The sequence below is a fragment of the Numida meleagris genome, chromosome 4, assembly GCF_002078875.1.
Source record: "Numida meleagris isolate 19003 breed g44 Domestic line chromosome 4, NumMel1.0, whole genome shotgun sequence".
In the NCBI taxonomy this organism is placed as follows: Eukaryota; Metazoa; Chordata; class Aves; order Galliformes; family Numididae; genus Numida; species Numida meleagris.
In genome coordinates this window covers 30,293,452-30,314,750 of record NC_034412.1, presented here as the reverse complement: position 1 = coordinate 30,314,750, position 21,299 = coordinate 30,293,452, and the positions used below count along the sequence as shown (strand labels likewise).

General features: G+C 40.3%; 2 protein-coding genes across 15 annotated transcripts in view; one reads left to right on the top strand and one right to left on the bottom strand.

The window, feature by feature from the left end:
• Positions 1 to 9,694, bottom strand: part of CLCN3 (chloride voltage-gated channel 3) — a 59,975-nt gene extending 50,281 nt beyond the window's left edge. For 4 of the 6 annotated variants that reach the window (XM_021396929.1, XM_021396926.1, XM_021396932.1 and 1 more), the window contains exon 1: positions 8,987 to 9,123. The gene's annotated coding sequence lies outside the window, so the exon portion shown is untranslated. The other 2 variants (XM_021396928.1, XM_021396927.1) reach the window with 2 other exon arrangements.
• NEK1 (NIMA related kinase 1) overlaps positions 9,241 to 21,299 on the top strand; it is a 46,734-nt gene continuing 34,675 nt past the window's right edge. For 4 of the 9 annotated variants that reach the window (XM_021396919.1, XM_021396922.1, XM_021396921.1 and 1 more), the window contains exons 1-11: positions 9,241 to 9,379; positions 10,833 to 10,887; positions 11,344 to 11,492; positions 11,602 to 11,698; positions 13,560 to 13,657; positions 14,997 to 15,080; positions 15,528 to 15,595; positions 15,709 to 15,795; positions 16,855 to 16,909; positions 18,176 to 18,376; positions 20,988 to 21,048. In XM_021396919.1, the coding sequence (XP_021252594.1) occupies positions 11,376 to 11,492; positions 11,602 to 11,698; positions 13,560 to 13,657; positions 14,997 to 15,080; positions 15,528 to 15,595; positions 15,709 to 15,795; positions 16,855 to 16,909; positions 18,176 to 18,376; positions 20,988 to 21,048 (868 nt within the window). In that variant the 5' untranslated portion in view covers positions 9,241 to 9,379; positions 10,833 to 10,887; positions 11,344 to 11,375. Of the gene's footprint in view, positions 9,380 to 9,763; positions 9,851 to 10,023; positions 10,312 to 10,832; positions 10,888 to 11,343; positions 11,493 to 11,601; positions 11,699 to 13,546; positions 13,658 to 14,996; positions 15,081 to 15,503; positions 15,596 to 15,708; positions 15,796 to 16,854; positions 16,910 to 18,175; positions 18,377 to 20,987; positions 21,049 to 21,299 lie in introns of those variants that run through there. The other 5 variants (XM_021396917.1, XM_021396918.1, XM_021396916.1 and 2 more) reach the window with 5 other exon arrangements.

The window sequence follows — 21,299 nt, the reverse complement described above, 5'->3', positions numbered from 1 at the left end:
GAGGGTAAAAAAGCAGTGAGCGTACAGGCATAGCAAGTTGTGCAAGATTAATCAAACACAGCACAAGCAGGAACTACACTGGTAAAGAGGAATAGCACAGAAACAGCTACATCTATAGGAGTCAAATCAGATAGGGCTATTGCAGCTTTCTGCACAGCCCAGTGCCTCGGGCATTTTCCTTCCCTCAAACACCAGACATCCTGCTCCTCTCTCAGGCCCTGCAGATGAAAGGTCAAGCAGAGAAGAGAGTCAGCTGAGGGAGCCACTTCCAGTGTCACGAAGCATCTCTGGAGAAGACAGTAAGAAGTCTGATTTGCAGGACATTTGTTGTCAGGCAAAGTGTGCAATCTGTAAACCTTTGCTACGTGCTGCTGCCCCAAAAAATAAACATAAAACCACACTTTTCTGTAATTTAAAGGGCTGCAAACAAAGGGCATCTGAAGTTTTTTAGTCTTTTGGGAGGTTTAGAAGGGAGTGGGTGAGAACTTAGAAGTGCTCTTCCAGATTCCAAATATGCTTTAAGTAGTTGAAAGAAAAAAGGAAAAAAAAAAATCAATAAAAGGCCAGAGAGCACAATGGCACAACATTAACAGAACAGCTCTTTCCCAAACTCAGAAGAATCCTGAGAAACCCCCAAATCGCTGTAATATTCAGTTTTTCCTATCAGTACTAATAGCTGAGAGCTAACCAGCAGTCACTCATCTGTCCCTTAACTCACCAAAGCTTCCTGCAAAACCTACATGAGGACAGTATCTACTGAGAAAGGTTGTGCAGACATAAAACAAAAGCAGATGAAATAAAAATTTTGAACGTGATCTTCACGCAGAAGAACGTGTCCTATAGCTGAGGAAATGCAATAGCAGCAACAGAGGAGTAGTCGTTTGCTGCGAGTTTTAGAAGAAAAAAATACAGAATTTTAAAGGGTTTACCTGGTAAGAACCCTGAAATGTGACCTTTGATAAGAACTAACCAGGAATTCCAAATATAACATATATACAAATATATACACAAATACACATCTCATATATATTAAGGACAAAAAAAGAATAATATGACTAAAACCCATGCTTATATTCAAATTTTATCATGCATCTATGTATGTCAAAACAACTGTCCAAAAAGTGCAAACCTGTATTCCCATTTCCATTGCAGACCAAGCGTATTGAACCCGTTTGCTCATTTTCTCACATGACTAGAGTTAACAAGAACGTGGTTTAACTTCCAAACTTCAGTTTTGAAAAAGGGGTGAAAGAATTGTGAGAAATTTCTCACTGTATTTTTCCTGTAATTAGCAGAATATTCCTTCATTTAAAAAAAAAAAGTGTAAGAATTACACACTTCAAACGCGCAAGGGAGAAATTAGAGAAGTAGAAGCATTCCTCAACTTCCTCAAGTCAGCAAAGAACACAAAAATTCTTAAGGATATCCAACAAACCAAATTATTAAGAATTTAACAAATCTCAGGAACGGGACAGGTCCTGTTGCAGCCATGTAGTGAGAAAGGATCCTGGTCAAATTATAGGTCATATTTAAGAAAATAAATCATAAAGCCAGTTGAATGAAGTTACTTATGTAAAAAAAATATATAGATGTTAAAAACTAATTCAATTTATGCAGTAGGTACTCTTGGAAAAGAAGAGATTTCCAAAAATATACATATATAAAAAGCTCATTGTGGTTCCATTCACTGCTACTTCCAGAATCAAATGAATCTCGATGGCATAAAGAGACACAGTCTCAAGTGTTCTGCACACGAGAAAGCAAGCAAGGACAAGCAAAGAAACACACAGACAAAACTATATTTTTATGATACATACCAATACAGAGTATCACCTCTGCTCCTGACCTTCACTAAAGCAGAATCAATACCAAAGACTCATTCTACAGCACTTCCTATCTTCCCAGCTTAAAAAAAAAACAACAGAGAACTGCCAGCTTACATAGCAGATGAATACAGCACACATGCTCCCAGTCACATGATTAAAAACATTAAGGGTATTGACTTAAAGTATTCAAAACTATCTCATCTCCTCTCTAAAGCGTCTTAACCCCTAAGGCTATGGCTACCCACAGTAGCTGAAGAGTTTTACCACCCGGCACAAACATTTGAGCCAGCCTGCTGGAAGGGACTGCTTCTTTCACGTTCACCAAATCGCTGATGTGAATACTCTTTGGTTGCTTTCAAACCAAAATGGCTGAACTAGTTGAAAACTCAGATTTAAACCTCACCTCATTTACTGATACGTTAGAAAAATCTCCACTATCAGAATCAAAGAGTGATCTCCTGCATAAGCACAGTAATAAGCAGTGAAATAAGTGGTAAAGTCTTCTAGTGTTTGGGTTTTGTTTAAAAAATAAATAGAATATAATCCCTTAGTACAAATCTAAACTAAATATAAAAGCAGATGTAACTCAAAAGCTTAAGCTTCACAGGAAAGTGCTGATCCTCAGCTGAGTCATGATAAAAAAAAACTGTCCTTGGTAGCCACTCGAGATGCAAGCCCAAAATACATCTAAGATTTGGCATTATTTTTTAAACTAACGGTTTGGTACCTATAGTTACAGATACTCTGACCAGGAAAGAAAAGAGGGACTCCTCTTGTGTTCTTGCAATCACATTCAGATGAGTAAAACTGAAATTTGTTAAGGGAATTGAAAGGCAAAACTCACTCCCTTTTTCCAAGACAGGAACTAAGACTGCAGGTGCGATTGTAGACAACACAACATTTTATCTGTTTAGTCTTCAGCCACCACATCTGTTTGATGAAAAAGGACAGCAACAGCATGCAATCTTCTCCTTATCATTTTTATAGGATTTTGTTCCTTTTGAGCATGAACTTGTGTTGCAATTATCTGAGAGGCACAGAAAAAAAATCCAGCAGAGCTTTCATGCAACACCAGGACTACCTCAGTTCTGTCATTTATACTCCTTTTACCTTTCCGGAGAAATGACCAGACAGCCCTCAGCTATGTGCTCAGACTCACAAGTTCAGAGTCTCATCTGAGCTGGCTGCCTTCCAGATAATTTTGCTCCAGTTCAATGCATTTATATCTGAGTGATCTGAATGATCTGAAAGTAGTCAAGGAAGTAAAAGAAAATGGAAAGCAAGTAAGAGGCCATCACAGAAAAGAGGCCCTTGGAACCAAGACACAAAATAATCAGAGTGCTGACCCCAACGGAAAGAGAATCACACGGCCAGTATTCAGTCTTGCGAGGCAACATTACAAATGAGGATTATCAGACCGGAATCAGAAAAAGTGAGGTAAAGAAGGACTGAAGAGATGCGCAACCAACAGCAGGACCTAGCTGATGGCTGCCCTTCATGGCTCTAACTAGACAGAAGCCACCTGATTTCTGTCAACACAGCATTACTGCCCATTACTGATTACCATTCTGGTCTTTTTCAAAGGATAAAAAATTAAATAGATCTGATAAGAGACTTGAGATATTAATCTCTGATATATTTATATCAGAGATTATCAGTTGCTTGTTTCCTTCTTTTTGAAATAAAAATATGTAGGCTAACCACAAGAGACATATCCATCTAAACTAAAAAAAAATGGAAAAAAAAGAAGCAGCAAAGCCCCAGAGGCACTGACTCCACCACAAGTGAAGCATGCACTACATCAAGCGCATTAACAGTCCCGAACACACACTAAGTTCCTCTCATTGAATATATTTTCTCTCCAGGTGTAAAGCTAAACTGTCAAGTACAGCTTCTAAAATTATGCCTACTTTGTCAGGGTCTACACATGGATGACAAGTTTCCAGCAGGAGAGTCTAAAGGGAAGTTATTACTGTTAAATAGTAGAATCAAGTTGAAAGCAAGGATCAATGTCAATTATTTTAGGAGGAAAAAAAAAAAGTGGTTCCTTGAGAGATTTTTAATTTTGAAAATTACAAGGAAAAGAAAGATTCAGCAATACTTAAAATGATGTCCAATACAAGAAAAGTTTAGATGTTGTGCTAAGGGGCACGGTTTAGTGGGGAAATACTGGTGATAGGTGGACAGTTGGACTGGATGATCTTAGAGGTCTTTTCCAACCCCGGTGATGCTACTCTTCTATGAACCGGTACAGAGTGTTTGGAAGTACATGGGGAACTACATTTATTTCCAGCATGTACACAGGAGACAAATTAATAATGGAAACCTCACGGGAAATGCTGCAGTAGATCAAGAACTACAGATAAATCAGAAAAAGCCAACAAATTTGGCAGGGAACTCTAATTGGAGACAGGAGTGGAAGGAGCTCAAACAAAACTATCGTTCAGGAAAAGGAATATTTCAATTTTAGTTGGCAGGATGACAAAATACTGAGTCACCTCAGGAGCTGTAATTTAAATGTATTACTGAAGTGAAATTATATTTTTTCTATTTGAATTTGGAAATGTTTCTTCATTAGACTGTATTGTGGCACGAACACTCAAAATGCATATTTGAGTACTCTCGTTAACTTCTAGAGAAAATTATGAAACACATACCGAAAAATGAAGAAAACAAGTAATCGCGGTAGAGCACAGAGTCTAATTCCATAACTAGAATGCCTAAGCAAAATGCACAACAAATTAAAAAGCTGAACACCTAGAAAGTTCAAGATGAAATAGCTGATGAGACTCCAGAAGTCATTAACTATAACTGCTATGAAGTTACACATTCTCTTATTTTGATTCATTTCCCTAAGCGTGTATTCAAGATTACTTGCTACATGATATAAACAAATGTGGATGCTACAGCTGAAAACATTTACAACTACCCTAATGGCTTCGTTCAGAATCCTTTCTACTATGCATGAAGCCCAGGAAACACTGCCAACTCTGTTCTCTCTGACAGCAACAGCTACTATTGAGTCATTAAATATAAATATTATCTCAAAGTTTTATGCCAATTTCTGAGTTTCTTCCTTTTTAAAGCAGAATACATTCCATCAAACAGCATTATTTTTACAACCTGGATACATCTCTCTATTAAAATCTATTTAAATGCATTATTATTTTTTTTTCTAATCATTCTCACAGATTATTTTATAAAGGCTTCCAATGTTCAGAAACAAGTTTCAAGTTAAACAGCTATGAAAGTTTGTAATGATCAACTTTCTAATACTGAGCATCCCGAGCAGAAGTTACTAAAGCCTGGAATACAAACAAGCACAAAACACTGCGCACACCTCATATTCACAAGCACAGGTAAAGACCTGGCCTGGTACATGAGCAGCTTTAGGAGTTGGTCAACACAGAACCTGCACTTTCAGGTTATAAAGGAAAGATTGATGCAGGGAGCTCAGCTACAAGAACGTGCCTCCAGAGCACATAGGCGTAAAGCTGAGGTGTGAATCTGGGGAAAATGAGCAAGGAAGGTGTACGAGCAGACTTGTGCGCATGATCACTGTCACTGCTGACCCAACGCAGGTTGCTACAGCTGCTGCCAATGAGGTGACTAAGCAAGAAGTTGAGGAACATGCAGCCCAGAGTCTGAGAGCTACAACAGTCTTCAAACAACTTGAACTGGCACAAATCTCTTCAACAGTAGAACTTACATTCTCTTATTTGCTTTTAATTATGACCAGGTTTCAAATATTTCTACCGCCAAACAATTCTAAGACTCCACCCTGAAAACTCCATCTGCACAGCAGCACCTATCCACATGCATATGAACTCACATAAATAAGGTGAGAGGAAAAAAAAGTGAGCATTCCTAGAATGCCCTTTGGCAACATTTACCAACTTGGAACAGCAGTCCCAGCTTTTGTGCTTACATTCAAGCAGTGCAACTCTGCTATCCAAATATCAAAGTAAGATGCACGCATACACAGAATCTCAGAATTGTAGGGGTTGGAAGGGACCTCTAGAGATCATCGAGTCCAACCTCGCTGCCAAAGCAGGCTCCCTACAGCAGGCTGCACAGGTAAGCGACTGGCCAGGACTTGAATCTCCAGAGAAAGAGGCTCCACAACCTCCCTGGGCAGCCTGTTCCAGTGCTCCATCACCCTCACCATGAGTAATTTCCTTCACATATTGGTGCAGAACTTCCTGTGTTCCAGTTTATGGCCATTTCCCCTTGTCCTGTCTCTACAGACCACTGAAAAGAGGTTGGCCATGTCCCCTTGACTCCCACACTTAAGATATTTTAAACATTAATAAGATCCCCTCTCAGTCTTCTTTTCTCAAGGCTGAACAGACCCAGGTCACTCAGCCTTTCCTCCTATGGGAGATGCTCCAGGCCCTTTATCATCTTTGTGGCCCTCCGCTGGACTCTTTCCAGGAGATCCCTGTCTTTTTTGTACTGGGGAGCCCAGAACTGGACGCAGTATTCTAGGGGAGGCCAGACTGGGGCAGAGCAGAGGGGGAGGATCACCTCCCTTGACCTGCTGGCCACTCTCCTTTTAATGCACGCCAGGATCCCACTGGCCTTCTTGGTAACCAGGACACACTGCTGGCTCATGGCCAACCTGTTGCCCACCAGGACCCCCACATCCTTCTCTGCAGAGCTCCACTCCAGCAGGTCATGCCCCAGCCTGTACTGATGCACGCGATTATTCCTTCCCCGGTGCAAGACTGTACACTTGCTTTTGTTAAACCTCATCTGGTTTCTCACTGCCCAGCTCTCCAGCCTGTCCAGGTGCTGCTGAATGGCAGCACAGCCTTCTGGCACGTCAGCCACTCCTCCCAGCTCTGTATCACTGACATACTTGCTGAGGGTGGACACTATCCCCTCATCAAGGTCATCGATGAAGTTATTGAGCAAGATCAGACCCAACACCGACCCCTGGGGAACACCACTAAATACAGGTCTCCAACCATACTCTGCACCACCAATCACCATGCTCTGAGCTCAGCAGTCAGGCAGTTGTCAACCCATCTCACCGTCCACTCATCTATCCCACACTTATTCAGCTTTGTTATCAGGATGGCGTGGGAGACAGTATCAAACACACAAATCCCTGAAGCAAAGTGAGAAAAACAACACATCACACCAGAAGTGTTTATTCAGAGATTTAGACAACATATACTGCGCAGCTAGACCCAGCTGTTCCTAGAACAGCCAGGAGCAGATTCTCACTTACAGGTGGCTGAAATACCAGTCTGTGACAAGCAGTAAGTGGAAAAAGAGCACAAGAAGTACAAACATAGCTGTGAGAGAAAAATGCAGGCCAACTCATAAAATAACAGGGTTAAGAACAATACGTTCACGAATAGCAGAGACCAAGAGCTGCAAAAGCCTTCCGTGGTTAAGGATTTGGATAGGCTTGTTCTTATAATAAGTCAATAAGAAATGTATATATATATAGAGAGAGAAAGAAAAACAAAAGAGAGAACTACTGCAGTATTACTTTTAACTTGAAAGAATACAACACAGAAAGAATAAGAATAGCAGTAGTGTAAACCACTCATAAAAAGGATACTGTAATGATCTGGCATCCACAGAACAGTGAAAACATGTTCCTAGAAATATTACAATGCACATTACACTCAACATCTACTGCTGTTTAGCAAAGAATTCAAAGGACTGACATACCAACAGAAAATAGAAGGAAACAAAACCCAACCTCCACTTAACTTGCCACAATATACATTGTATTTTCCAAAGTGTTGCAGACAGATTGAGCGTCATTTTGTTCAAAGCTGTGAGATCCAGGCTAGCTGCAGTTTTCTCGAAGCAGAATTACCCCCCTGACAGCCCAGAACACTGAGCTGCAAGTTTAGGTATGTCTGCTAACCAAGAAAACATCAAATTTAAAGCCGTTCACCAGTCTAAGACTTTTATCTCAAAAATAAATGATAGTGCCAGTTGGCAGTTCTCCATGGGCTTATTTTTACTTCACAGGTAAGTCTCCAATAATGCACAGATGAATGTTTTACACTTTACATTACAGTATACTGAAGTTTCTTAAAATAGACAAACAGCACTAATAACTATCTACTCCCAAACCTGTCATGCCAACACGTCTTGCCATTCAAGTAACTGTTCTTGCAAAGAAGCATTTCTGTTGCCAAGGGATACAGAACATAAAATCCATCACGGGTCCACCAAGAAGAGAGAAGTGAATGCAGAAGCATCATTACATGTGGTACCTAAATAGGCATTAACTTGATTTCTTTCACAAAGTCTGCATCATAAACTTCAGAAGTCCCACAGTACTAACAGGGTACCAAAAGAAATTCCAAACCCATGACATTTTGGTATATTTTCCCTATGGTATTTCTAAGTCCTTACTCTAACACAGCTGAACACCAGAGATGTTTTTATCTCGCTGTTCTGGCCTTGATTTACCTAGTTTAGCGCTTTAAAGTGTGACACAGCAAATTTATTATTCAACACGGAACATATCCCACCATCAGCACGAGTCCGTCCAAGGACTTTTGCAGCTGTGCACATTACGTGAGAACGGGCACACACTTCTTTTACCTTCAGCTCTGCGTTTCTGGATCACCCGGGCAGGGAGGCCAGCAGGGAAGCACGCAGCAGCCCCAAGCTCTACCCGCACTGTTCGGCTCCCTCGTCATCTGACTGGGGGGCTCCGCGAGGACCCCTGCAGCCCCCCAGACTGTGCCTGGGCCCTCCCCGGCCGGCCCTGCGCCAGAGCGCAGAGCGCAGCCCGGGCACACCGCTCCTAACCCCGGTCACGGCGGGAGAAGACACCGGACGTTTCCAGTCGGACAGCCCTACGTAAACACCATGCTGACACACAGCAAAGCCCGAGCCGGGTGACAGGAGGCGTCACGGCGCGTAAGCAAGCGGGGCACCCCTCCCTTCCCGCTCCAGAAGTAAGCGAGGGGCCCCGCGTCGGCGTCCCGCTCCTCGCGGCACCAGCACGCAGCGCTGGGCAAAGCCGTTCCCTCAGCCCTCACCCGGCCAGAGCCGCCATCTCGGCCTCGCCGCCAGGGAGCACCCGGCGGTCCCTCGCGTCACGTCGCGCTGCCGGAAGGCGCCACCCCGCGCCGCGGCCCCGCACCGAGCTGCGCGGGCCGAACCCATCCTGGCCCTACCTGCTGCTCCTCGGGGAGGCGCTGGCGCATCCTCCCGCGGCGACGGGGCGGGGTGGCGGAAAGGCCACTCACAGCGCGCCGGCCCCCGACCCAACGCTCGCTCCGCTGCCCGGAGCCCCGCCCCCGCAGCCTGGGGGCGGGGCTTCCTCCCTCCCGCGCGCGAGCGCACGCACGCACGCGCTGCCGCCTTTAGGGGTCGACGGGACGAAGCGCGCCGGGGTCGCGGCCGCCACTTCCGTCTCCCGCCGCCGACAGGGGGCGCGACTTCCTGAGGCCGCTGAGGGGAGCGGCCGTTAAGGAGGCGGTGCCGCCGTGCGCCTGACTCGGTAGGGCTGGAGTAGAGAAGTGGAAGGCGCACACGCTTCCGGCAGAGGGTTGAAAGTGGCGCTGCAGGTACGGGAGCTTGCTCAGAGCGGCGCTGTGAGACGTGCGCGTGAGGAGATGGGCTGAGACGAGCCGGGCAGAGCGGCGATGCGAACTCAGTCGCTCCTTAAAGCTCACCACACGCGCGCTGGGGCACGAGGGCCACGCAAACAGCGCGGGGAACGAGCGCGGCACCCCGGTGAGACGGCCCGAGGGCGCTCACCTGCCCCTAGCGCCCGGCCGCCTGCTCGCTATCCCGTGCCTCTATCCCCTTCTGTTCCCGAACGCAGCCGCCGTTCCACTCAGCGCGGCGCCGACGCGACCGCTCGCCGCGCGTTACCAGGGTGACGCGCCGCTACGGCAGGAGGGCGGGCAGGCGGAGCTGCGTTCGGCTCGGCACGGATCGGCCAATGGCGGCTGAGTCTCTGGGCAGGGCCGCCAATCGGGCCCGAAGGGGCGGGCCGGGGGCGGGAGTCGGGTTGGCTGCGTGGCTGTGGGGAGGTGAGCGGGGTTGTCGGCGTGGGGAGCGTTGCCCGTGAGGCTCGGCGGGTGCCGCTCCAGCCGAAATCGTGCAGGCGGAAGGAGGATCCCGGGGGCTGCAGGGAGGTCTCCTGCCGCTTCTCTCGCCCCGGCTCTGGTGGGGCGGCCCGGCCCGGTTAGGTTGGGTGTGACGCGGCCGCTGGTCGGGGCCCGGCCTGGGGTTTTCGCTGCTGGCCGGAGAAGCGCGCTCGCTGCGCGGTGCTGCTTTCCCCTCGTCTCTCCGCGGTGGGGCTGAGCGGCTCGGGCTGCTCGTCTCTCCTTTGGTGTCGAGTTGTCCCGGGCGTGGTTTGCGGCCCGGTGCGGCAGCCTCCTCCTGCGTGTCCGTGGTGGCGCCGGGACTCGATGTGCAGCTCTTGACCAGCCAACGCCCTGTCAGCGCGGACGGCCCTTGGCGAGACTCGCAATTCCCGTGCTCTAGGCAGGTGCGGGCCACCTCGTTTCCTACGGCATCGCTACCCGTCCCCGAGCTGCAGTCTCCCGCTTGCAGCTAGTGGTTGTACAGCGCAGCGTGCCGTAGGAACGCCAGCTCTGCTTCTTGCTGCTGGATCTGCAGTAGTACGGCATAGCTCGTTTTGTAGACACGGCAGGGTAGGAAGAGAATTTGATTAAAATCGCTTGAAATTAAAATGCTGTCCAATCTAGTATGCATCACCATTACCCATAACATAATACTGATGTTAATAGTGAGATTTTTCTTTTCTTAGATGTCCAGTTTCATGCTGAAATATCTTTCTTGTGCTTAAAGAGGAGGAAAAAAAAAATCTCTAAGTCCTACGGCCTGTCACTTTACTTGTTTTTTTTCCCAGTAATTATCCTCAGTTCTGTTTTTTCCCACTTCCAGTTTTGCGGTAAAAGTTACTTAAGGTCTCTTGCTTTGCATTTGTGGTTGGTTGGTTTAATTTGGTTTTCTTTTTGCTGTACTAATCAAGCGTTTGCCTTTTAGTGTGTTTCCACGGTATGGGTCCTTCATCTTCCTGAGACTTTGGCGCTCTCTGTGTGTGAGTAGCTTCCAAAATACTGGGCTTACTGTTTCTTAAGAATTGACATGTATTAACTTCCACCCCTACCATAGTTATGCCAAGTAGAGGTGAATGGAGGATTGTTAACTAGATACTGTAGCACTGTACAGTCTCCCCTTGCTAGCTGAGTCAGAAGTTACAGCACTGACTGTTTACTTCATTTTAAGAACAATTTTGTTAATACTGTCTGTTGAGATGAAAGACTGAAGCAGTTCTAGCAATGCAACCCTTTTTCTTCGCCAGCTGAGCAAACCGTATGAAAATAGAGTTGAGACTAGAGAGGGTAATGTAAAGAAAAGTTACAAAGCATATAGCGTAACTGAAGATACAAGTGGATTGACACTTGAAGGTACAAATAAAATGAATGTAATGACCTGGTGTGCTGGAAGGCTGACTAATTACAGTAACTAAATCTGTTCTGTGTTTTATGCCTAGTACTTGAGTAAGGATGCCTTAAGAAGAAAACTATGGATAAATATATTAAAGTGCAAAAAATTGGAGAAGGATCCTTTGGGAAAGCAATTCTTGTTAAAGATAAAGAAAATAGCCAGCAGTATGTTATTAAAGAAATTAACATCTCTAAGGTGAGTGATGTTATTAATTACTGTTATTTTACTATACTATTATACAACTGATATACTGTCTATTGTTTTTATATTTCTACTCTCAAAAATTGTTATTTTCCTTTTGAAGATGTCAAATAAAGAGAGAGAAGAATCAAGGAGAGAAGTTGCTGTACTGGCCAACATGAAACATCCGAATATTGTCCTGTACAGGGAATCTTTTGAAGGTAAGATTAATGAAGTAGAACTTAAGTTGGTAGTGACTGTGTACTGCGTGTGGTTTAAAAGTCAATGTTTTCTCTCTGTAACCATTTTTCTATCCTTTTCTCTCTTCATTTTTTTTCTGGTTATAGTTTCTTGCAGTTGCCAGGTTGCAACAATTAAATATTCCTGTCTCTTCCTTAAGTGATTCAATTTTGGTTGATGCTTCAATGAAAGGATTGTGTTTTTTAATTTTTCTTGAGTATAAATCTCCTTGAACGCTCGTGTGTAGCGTAGCTTCTTGGATGCGTGTGTATGTGAAACATGCACGTGGTTTGAAGTTGGATATTGACAAACTGGCAAGAGTGATATTATCTCATTCTCTAGTCCTCAGTAATTATGATCATATCACTGCTTCCACAAATAGAAAAAATAGTGGCGGTTACTTCATAAGCTGTAAAGGAAGGAGAAATTTAATTCTACATTGTTTTCATAGTGACTGTATTGGGGAATAAGCAGAACAGATAAAGATTGCAAGAGCCTATCACCTAGAGTGATAATACTGTTTTTAAAAAAAAACAAACCCTGAATGTTATTTGAAATGCTGCTTAAGAGCACTACTCTTGTATCCTTTTGTTCCTTCCAGATGATTTTCAAAAGCCTTTTGGTTTGGGATTTTAATTTTTTTTCTCTTTATTAAGTGAGAATCGTGTGTCATAAAGAGCAAAACCATGGTCTTCTGATTTAAAAATTTGTATTTCTCTTTTCTGCATATTTGAGGCCTGCTCTTTAGGACTGATCTTTTGTTTGATTGTCTTTGCTTTTCACAAGGTAGATTGTGTAGTCTGTAGTTCACTGGATTTCATATTGCTTCTTTCTTGCTGAACCGTGTTGACTTGGAACATGTGAATTTGGTTTATGAAACAGAACTATTCCAACACCAGGTCTGCAAGAAATCCAAACTTCTAGGATCTTCTATTAAAATAATTCCCATCAGAAATCTTAACCAACATACAAACATCTGTAAGCTTAAAAGAAAATTCCCACCTCAGTATTTTCAAATCTAAATTTTAGAGGTGTTCTGTGGAAGGGAGACTTACGTGACTCTTCTTGGAGTTGAAAAGTTAGAATGAACTTTCTTTTGAGCAGCTCATGATGCATATATTCTTCTCAAAATCGTGTCTAATCTAATCATCTAATCTGTGAGCAGTGTAGGTCTTGAGTTTCAGTAATATATTTGAGTTTCTATTCATGAAATGTTAAGATTTGCATTGATATGCTGGTAACTTGCAATGTGTTTCTGCCTAATCGCGTGTTTAGTAGTAGCTGGGAGAGACTGACAAGAAGCTACGGTTTTGTTCCCTAAAACAAATGTATTACATACGTTGAAGTGTTGTTGTGACAACTTGCGTAGGATTTCTGGAAGTTTCCCCGAATTTCATGCAAGAATGAGACTTTGATTATTTCCAGCCATCATTGCAGGCTGAAAGTTTTATTGCCAGTCTTCAATCTCTGAAATTGCATTTAAGTCTGGGATGAGAGCTGGTGATTGCCACTTTGTATAAGTAATACCTTGTCCAGGTAAGTCTGCAAGAAAGGATTAGGAAGATAGAGGCAAATTTCAAGTTCTCTATTTTTAGGGTAGAGTTTCTTTAGGATGTTTGCATCAGCAAACAGGTTTGAGAATTGTCTTACTATATTCTTAGGTGACATCTTTAATTTTGTAGCAAATCATAATGTATCATAAATACGAAAATGTGTATTTTTTTATTATAAGAGTTGCAGGAAAAAAAACAAAGACAAACCTTTGTAGTGAAAGTTGCATTAAAGATAGGTAATTTCTTTTTCTTTTCCTATTTTTTTGAAATATTTAGTTTTATTTTGCAGAAAATGGTTGTCTCTACATAGTGATGGATTACTGTGAAGGAGGAGATCTGTTTAAAAAAATAAATGCCCAGAAAGGAATCTTATTCTCTGAGGATCAGGTAATCAGCGAATTGCTGCCATAGTGTTTTGATGCAAGATCTCTTTTTTGCATTGGTTTCAAGTTATTTTGGTTTAATTTGGTGGGTACTGTTTCTTAATCTATTTACAAGGTTTCCAAACTGTGGTAGTTGTTGCCATCAGCCATGATATTGCTTTTTTGTAGCTTTTAAACCTAGAAAATATTATGGCATAAGATTTTTGTTCTGACCTCAATTTATCAGCAGTATAAAGTAATAATGTAATTTTACTTTGTAAAACAGAATAATCCAGCAGTGCCAAGGTTGCATAACTCCAAAGTATTTTTTCAGTAGAAAAAAACTAACATTGTATTGGAAGTATACCAGCAGATTTTCTTTCTTCTTCATACTTGCTAAGAAGCCGTTCATACAGTAACAGAGAAGATATGAATGTACAGCTTGGTTTCAACTAGGTGAAAATAGATCATGTGGGATTCAGGTTTTTGGTCATGTTTCGTGCTTCCTTGCTTACAGATTACTTCTGTATTCTTTTTTCTTATTCTGTATTTTATTACCTGCAGCCAGTAGGAACACATCAGAAACTCAGTTTACCTCTGGTTGAAAAGGCTTATAAGTGTTGGATCTAGAGCTATTGATGGAATTTAGAACAGAGTAATCATGAAACTTCTTAGGCATTAGTTGTAAAACTTTTCATTTGCTAATTTGGACTCAGTTAAAAGAAGAATTTAAAATGGAAAAGTAGAAGAAAAAGCCTTAGATTATAGTGTAATTTTGTCGTTTATGTACTTGTAAGTTGGGTATGTGAAAGCAGTATTCATATGAAAAAGTTCCTGCTGCTAGACCCTTTTTGCATTATGATGTTTACAGTTTTACAAAGAATGCAAAGGTTACTGCTTTATTTATGATCTTCTAATTATATATTGTTTTTTGCTTTTCTCATTGAAATCTGATTTGTGCGATTTTTTTAATTTATAAGGTAAAATGCATAAAACATACTTGCATCTTAAAGATCATGCTTTTGCTCTAATCAGTGCAGCAAGTTCATTGTTTGGAACATTTTTGCCAATTTAATTTGTATTGTATGCATTTTGTTTGCTACACTACATGTAATGAAATAATAATTTGATAATAATAATAATTTTAACATGTAACTCGGGTAACATGCTTTTTTCTTAGAAAAATCTATTATGGGGTCAGTACTGCTAAGGCCTTAATGGTAGCGTGTTATAAATGAAAACAGCTTTGTGGGAAGAGGGTAAAAATCTTATAGAACTGATTTGATGATGTCTTCAGTAACATAACTGGAGAAACTTTTAGATAAACCAAGTTGCTGATGTTACGTTTTCTCTTTTGTACGTAGATTCTGGATTGGTTTGTACAGATCTGTTTAGCACTAAAACATATACATGATAGAAAAATCTTACATCGCGACATAAAGTCACAGGTATGTAGGTCACTTTTCTTCAAAACTGAGTGTACTTCCGAAGTGATTACATCTATATCTTGATAGTGGAAGTTGGTAAATTAGTGAAAACAATCTTTTCAAACACTTTTAGTACTGGAAATGTTTTTTTCTTCAGAATTGTACAGAAGAGGTTTAAATGGCATTTTTACAAACAGACAAGGAAAAGAAGCTCTCTCAGTATTACCAGAGTAGACTTTTTCTATCTCCTTAAGTAATTGTATTTTACAATATTCAGCAGTGTTTTCTATAATTACGGTAAAGCAGGACAAGAATAAGTCTGGTGATTCACGGTCAGTGACATTAATGCTAGTGATTTCAGAGTAATTGAATGATAGCACGTTTTAAAAATAATGTTTTCTGAGAACAAAAAGTGTGCAATTGTATGAATGTTTCGATTAACAGACTTCTTAAAATTTCTATACCAAGAATATATTTTTAACCAAAGATGGAACAATACAGCTGGGAGATTTTGGAATCGCAAGAGTTCTGAACAGGTAATTCTTTTTTTAGTGCTGATTTCTCGGATATAATCGAAATTACTTTGATTTAGGAAAACGTAATTTGTGCACTTTGTGTGAGTTAATGTTTGTTCTTACTTTTTTCATAGCACTGTGGAATTGGCTCGCACTTGCATAGGAACACCATACTATTTATCACCTGAAATATGCCAGAACAGGCCTTACAACAATAAAAGGTACTAATAACCACTTTATTAAATATTTTTGGTGAGGAGAGGAAAGTGAGTTCTTTAGAAATGCAAGGCTGTCTATTCATGTGATGATGATAGTTTGTCTCTTACCTAAGAAAACAGAGCCTCACTGTACAGGCAGGACCTTAGTGGATTTGTGTAATACAAAACAGCACGATGCAGAGATGACTTAACGTAGTGCTTTGACTTCTAAATCTAGCTATCATCTTAATTTTGTCTCTGCTTTTGCCTGTGTACACATAACTGTCTTAATCTATGAATGGGAAACCACATTAAGAAAGAAATACGAACACAGTAATTGGGTTACTTTTAAGCACATGCATGAGTAGTCATACTTCAAGTAGTTCTCTTATACATTTATTACCTTGACAAGTAGGCTGTGTATGGTAATGGTATCCTTAAGGTAATTTAAGTGTTCAGTATCTAGTTAGTCTTACTCTGCATTAAGCTACTGAAATAGGTCCATTTTTACGAGTACGTTACTGTTTTCTTAAAAGATAACAATGATTATATCTCCTCATTTCTTAGTTTCTCTTACATGGGATTTCTTGTCCAGTTGTATTCGAACTAAATTCTACAATTCTCTAGCGAGTGTGGGTAATGTAAGCCAATGTCAGACAGAGTAAATGAGCTGTTTAATTCAATTTAAGAATTGTATTTGCCGCGTTCAGTAGTGGGTTTCTTTTTCTAAAATTCAAAGATCTCAAGTAAATGTCTACATTTAGAGAAAATAAACCTTTACCCACAGTTTGTCTGGTTTCTCTGATCTGAGCGGTGCAAATGAAAAAGTATAAGATCTGGAGCCAAATAACCCCATCTGCTTTTCAGATCGGCCGTGGTTTTGATTGTTAATTTTATTTGTTTGTTTCTTTGGTTGGTGAGGTTTTGTGCTTTGAGGAGTAGAGGATGTACATTCTAGGGAAACTGTAATCTACTCAAAATATTACATTTTATTTTCCTTTTCAAAGATAAAGAATTTGGTAAATAAGTTATTTGGTGGCCTTAAACCCACCACAAACTCTTTTTGTGTTCTTTTTGTTTTAGTGATATCTGGGCCCTTGGTTGCGTTCTCTATGAAATGTGCACGCTTAAACATGCAGTGAGTAGAAACTTCTTGTTTCTTTGAAAGAACAACCATGTCAGAGGTTTTTCCTGCTGTTCTGCACATGTATTTCCATTGATTCAGGGCTTTCGTGATTATTTAAAATTACCTTCAACATCTTAATTTTCTTTTCGTGTACCAACAAACATGTACTGTGTTTTGATTCATGCCAGTCTCTTTGCTTTGTTTGTTTTGGTTTGTTTGTTTTCTGCTTTCAAGGTAGATATTCAGTGAGGTTGAGTTAGCTGAAAGGTTGTTGGGTGCGTTAACAAACCTTCCAAAAGCTTGACATCTTCATTGAAACTAAGGAGACCTAAATTTAGACTGCCAGCTTTGGTGTAGGTGGATTTGTACGCTTCTGTTTAGAAGACTCATGGTTTTTTATTTAAAAAAAAAAAATTCTGAAGTGAAGGAGTTGCTTTTGTTTTTTTTAAATTTGATTCTGTATCATTCTCTTTCCAGTTAGGATGGGAAGAAAAAAACATTTTTGGTTGACTTGGTTTATTTAAGAAGTAATTATTTTTATTAAAAGAAATAAGATTATAACAAAATGTCCATTTGGGGGGGAAAAAAAAGGTTAGGGCATAAAGATAACATGAAAGCTTTTGCAATTTCTTATTACATTGTCTTTTCTGAGACATCAGTATTGACGAAGTTGCTTCTCTGAAGGGTGATAGCGATTTGTTTTCTGTAAACTGTGACACACGCTGTTTCCTTTGAACTGTTCAAAGGAATTGAAATGATGTGTGCTGCCTCCTGAGTTCGAGCTAGTCTAAACATTCCTTTGGATTCCACACTGAATAACTGTGAATGTTTTACATTCTTTCAATTGAAATGTGCTGTTCTAAAAAGAGCAGAAAGCATGTAGTGGAAAGTGTTCTGAAGAGCAGAGAAGATCAAGCAGATATTGTTATATAATTATATTTATACTTAACTGCATATTGCTATTCATCTGGATCTGGGGGAGAACACATATTTGCTTGCAAAATACATATAAATATGGCATGAAGTAGCTGTAATGTAATACACTTGCATAAAAGTGGAATACTTGGCAGCAAATTATTTTAAACTATTGATGAAAACTGTTGATGACCTTGGAAACAGGTTTTGGTATGCCCAGGCAGAAGAAGGTGTGGGCTTTTTTGTGCTTGACTGTATTCTTTTTTTTTTTTTTTTTTTTTTTCCTCCTTCACCTTTTATTCAGCTTTACATGTAGGCAAGCAGTAACGTGTAGTAACTGTCTGGTTTTCTTTCATGATACAGTTTGAAGCTGGTAACATGAAGAACTTGGTACTGAAGATAATCTCTGGATCTTTTCCTCCTGTTTCTACGCATTATTCCTATGACCTACGTAATCTACTGTCACAGTTATTTAAAAGGAACCCTAGGGACAGACCATCAGTAAACTCCATATTGGAGAAGAACTTCATAGCCAAACGGGTTGAAAAATTTCTCACTCCACAGGTATGGAGTTGGTTATAATTTAATCTGAATAAGACATCTTAGGACTATTCTTTATTCTAGTGTCAATATACAGTATGAGAAGCTGGAGTAATGGTATTTCCTAAAGCTTTTACGCAAACCTTTTCAGTTGAGAGAAGAAAGAGTTGTTACTGTGAACTGCAAAAAATAAAAATGAACAGTTTCAACTTACTGAAGTATTTGGTAGTTTCACAAACAAATTTGAATTGACATTATCTTAAGAGTATTATTTTGTATGTCTTTGTATACAGGGAGGAATTTTGAGTCAGATGTTCATTTGCTTATATCCACATTTGTTTCATGAAATGGTATTGTCAATGACTTGAGCATCAAATCTTAATTGTAATTTCTTCAATCCATTTGTTGTTGGCAATTTGGAATTGCCTGAAAGCTTGTTTTGTGAAATATTGCTAAGTAAACGTGATGTTTGAATTTATCTTGTATACATGACCTAGAAGAAATTATTCAATATTCTATTTAGGATCTATTGATATAATTTGACATCTATTCAAGCTATTTTAATGTAAATCTAATCAAAAGAGATCAAGAGCAACGAGCAGTGATGTATGAGGTAAGTAAATACAGGAAGAGAAAGGACATGAAGAGAATTAATGCAAGAGAAGACCTCATAAAATACAAAGAATTATGATGGACTCTAATTCTAACCTGAAGAAATCTTGGGAGAAGACCATCTATAATTGGAATTTCATTTGTATATGAAGTAAACTTTCAGCTAATGCTAGTTCATACTAAAGTTCCAGTGAAAGGCCCGATTCAGAAGTCTTTACAGCACAGTTGTAAAAATAGTAGAAAATCAGTCTTTTAAAAAAGTAAAAGCTTGATCAGATTTTACTTATAGCAGCTAGAGCGAAACTTCTATTTGCTGTTAGTCAGACACAGTATAACTGGTAATAGACTACTACCTGATAATGTCAGTATCTTCTCTTAGATTGAGTACAAATACTTATGCACAATTTTGACAATTGATTCACTGACGTGTTCAAATTAGAAATCTGCAAAAAAAGGCTGAGGAAGAAATGACCAGGAAACATCTCTTATTGAATGTGTTGGTAACTGGTGCATACGTATACTGTTGTCCTCTGCTTTCCCTGGTCTGAACTAAAGAGATCCTCCATGGTTCTGTCATCTTCAGAACATCACAACTGTTGCTGAAATGCTGCTCTTAACTGTCAGAAAATCAGTCTTCCATGCTTATATAAGTCCTTTCTTAATTTTCATAGTCACAAGTCTGCTACCTGTGATAGAACAGGTATGCCTATCACAGACAGCTTTGGTATTGCTTATTCTAAAGCTTCCTCCTTGCCCTTGGTTGTATTCTACACTTTTTATATTGGAATTATCATTTCTGCCCTTTTGTGTTTCTTTGCAAAATCCCATGTAGTATTCTAGACCTCTATTACATTGCAAGTCATCTTTTTACAGGCTGGAGATCTAACTTATTCTTTGTACTGAAGCTTTTGTATGCTGTTAATTATTCTTGCTACTCTTCTTAGAACCCTTTGCATCTCTAGTACATGATGTTTGAGATAAGGGATTCAGAGCTACATGCGATATTCAAGATGATATGTGAGGATAATCTATAAATGTTTTGTCTGTAGTCAATATTTATTTCAGTGAGACTGTTTTCTAAAGCTTCATTTTTTCGGCGTGTATAAAAAGCTCAAAGACTAAACCCCATTTATGTTATTCCTAGATATTCTATGTATATACGTATCTCATATTTTTCTTCCCTTCTTGGAAGGCATAGAAAAGCTAAAATCTGCAGAAGTCTCTAAAGGACTGTGCTTTGACACAGGCTGTCTGAGAGACTCAAGTGAAATGTGAGAACTATACATTAATACAGAACAGACTGTTCATGAAATACATGGTGATGCATACTTCAACTTTATTCTAGTTTCTTAGGTCACAGTTAAGGTAACGTGCAACCTGAAAACCAGACTAAATAGTTAAGTAAAAGTGATTTGATTAATATTTCTGTTTTCAATTAATGATTCAGTTTGCTCAGAGGAGAGAAGGCTCTGGGGAGACTTGATAGCAGCCTTTCTATATTTAAAAGAATAAGGAGGAGGAGGATGGACTCTTTAGCAGGGTCACTTGTGATAGATCAAAGGTAGATGGTTTCAAACTAGGAGGGGGGAGATTTAGACTGGATATAAGGAGGAGATTTTTTACAACGTGAGTGGTGAGGCGCTGGCATAGGTTGCATGGAGAGGTGGTGGAAGCCCTATCCTTGGAGACAAGACCAGGTTCTGAGTACCTGATGTAGCTGTAGGTGTCCCTGTTCATTGCAGGGGGGGGTTGGACCGGGTGACATTTAAGGTTCTCTCCCGTCTCAAGTGATTCTATGATTCTACATCAAAAACATTTGAAAATAACAAATCCAACTTCATTTCAATGCTAGTGATCCTATATTGAATACAGTTTAGTATTGAACTTACTATTCACTTCAAGTTTTATTAAATATTAGCAGTTAGAAGTTTAACTGAAAAAGGTATACCGACTCCGCTGAAAATGAGTTCTTTCTAGCTTTAAACATAAATACTCTTGGCTAACATTTGAACTCTTTTTCTAGCTTATTGCAGAAGAATTCAGTCACAAAATGTTTCACAAGTTTGGACCAAATGCTGCTCTGGGTAAGTAAATATGTGAAATGCTTTAGCTTTCGAATCTGGCAAGATAATATGCCTATCTTTGTTCTTGTATTGGTTTTGGTGTGTTCTTATAACTGATTCTAGAAGTCTGGGGGAGAGAAAAGGGAGGGAAGCAGTTTATTATGGTTTTTTTTTTTTCAGTGGGGAGCTGGATATTTACAGAGAACAAATCGTGGTAATGAAGTCCTTGAGCTTGTAATATTTTAGATGTACTTTTTCCTCTTGCAGTATGT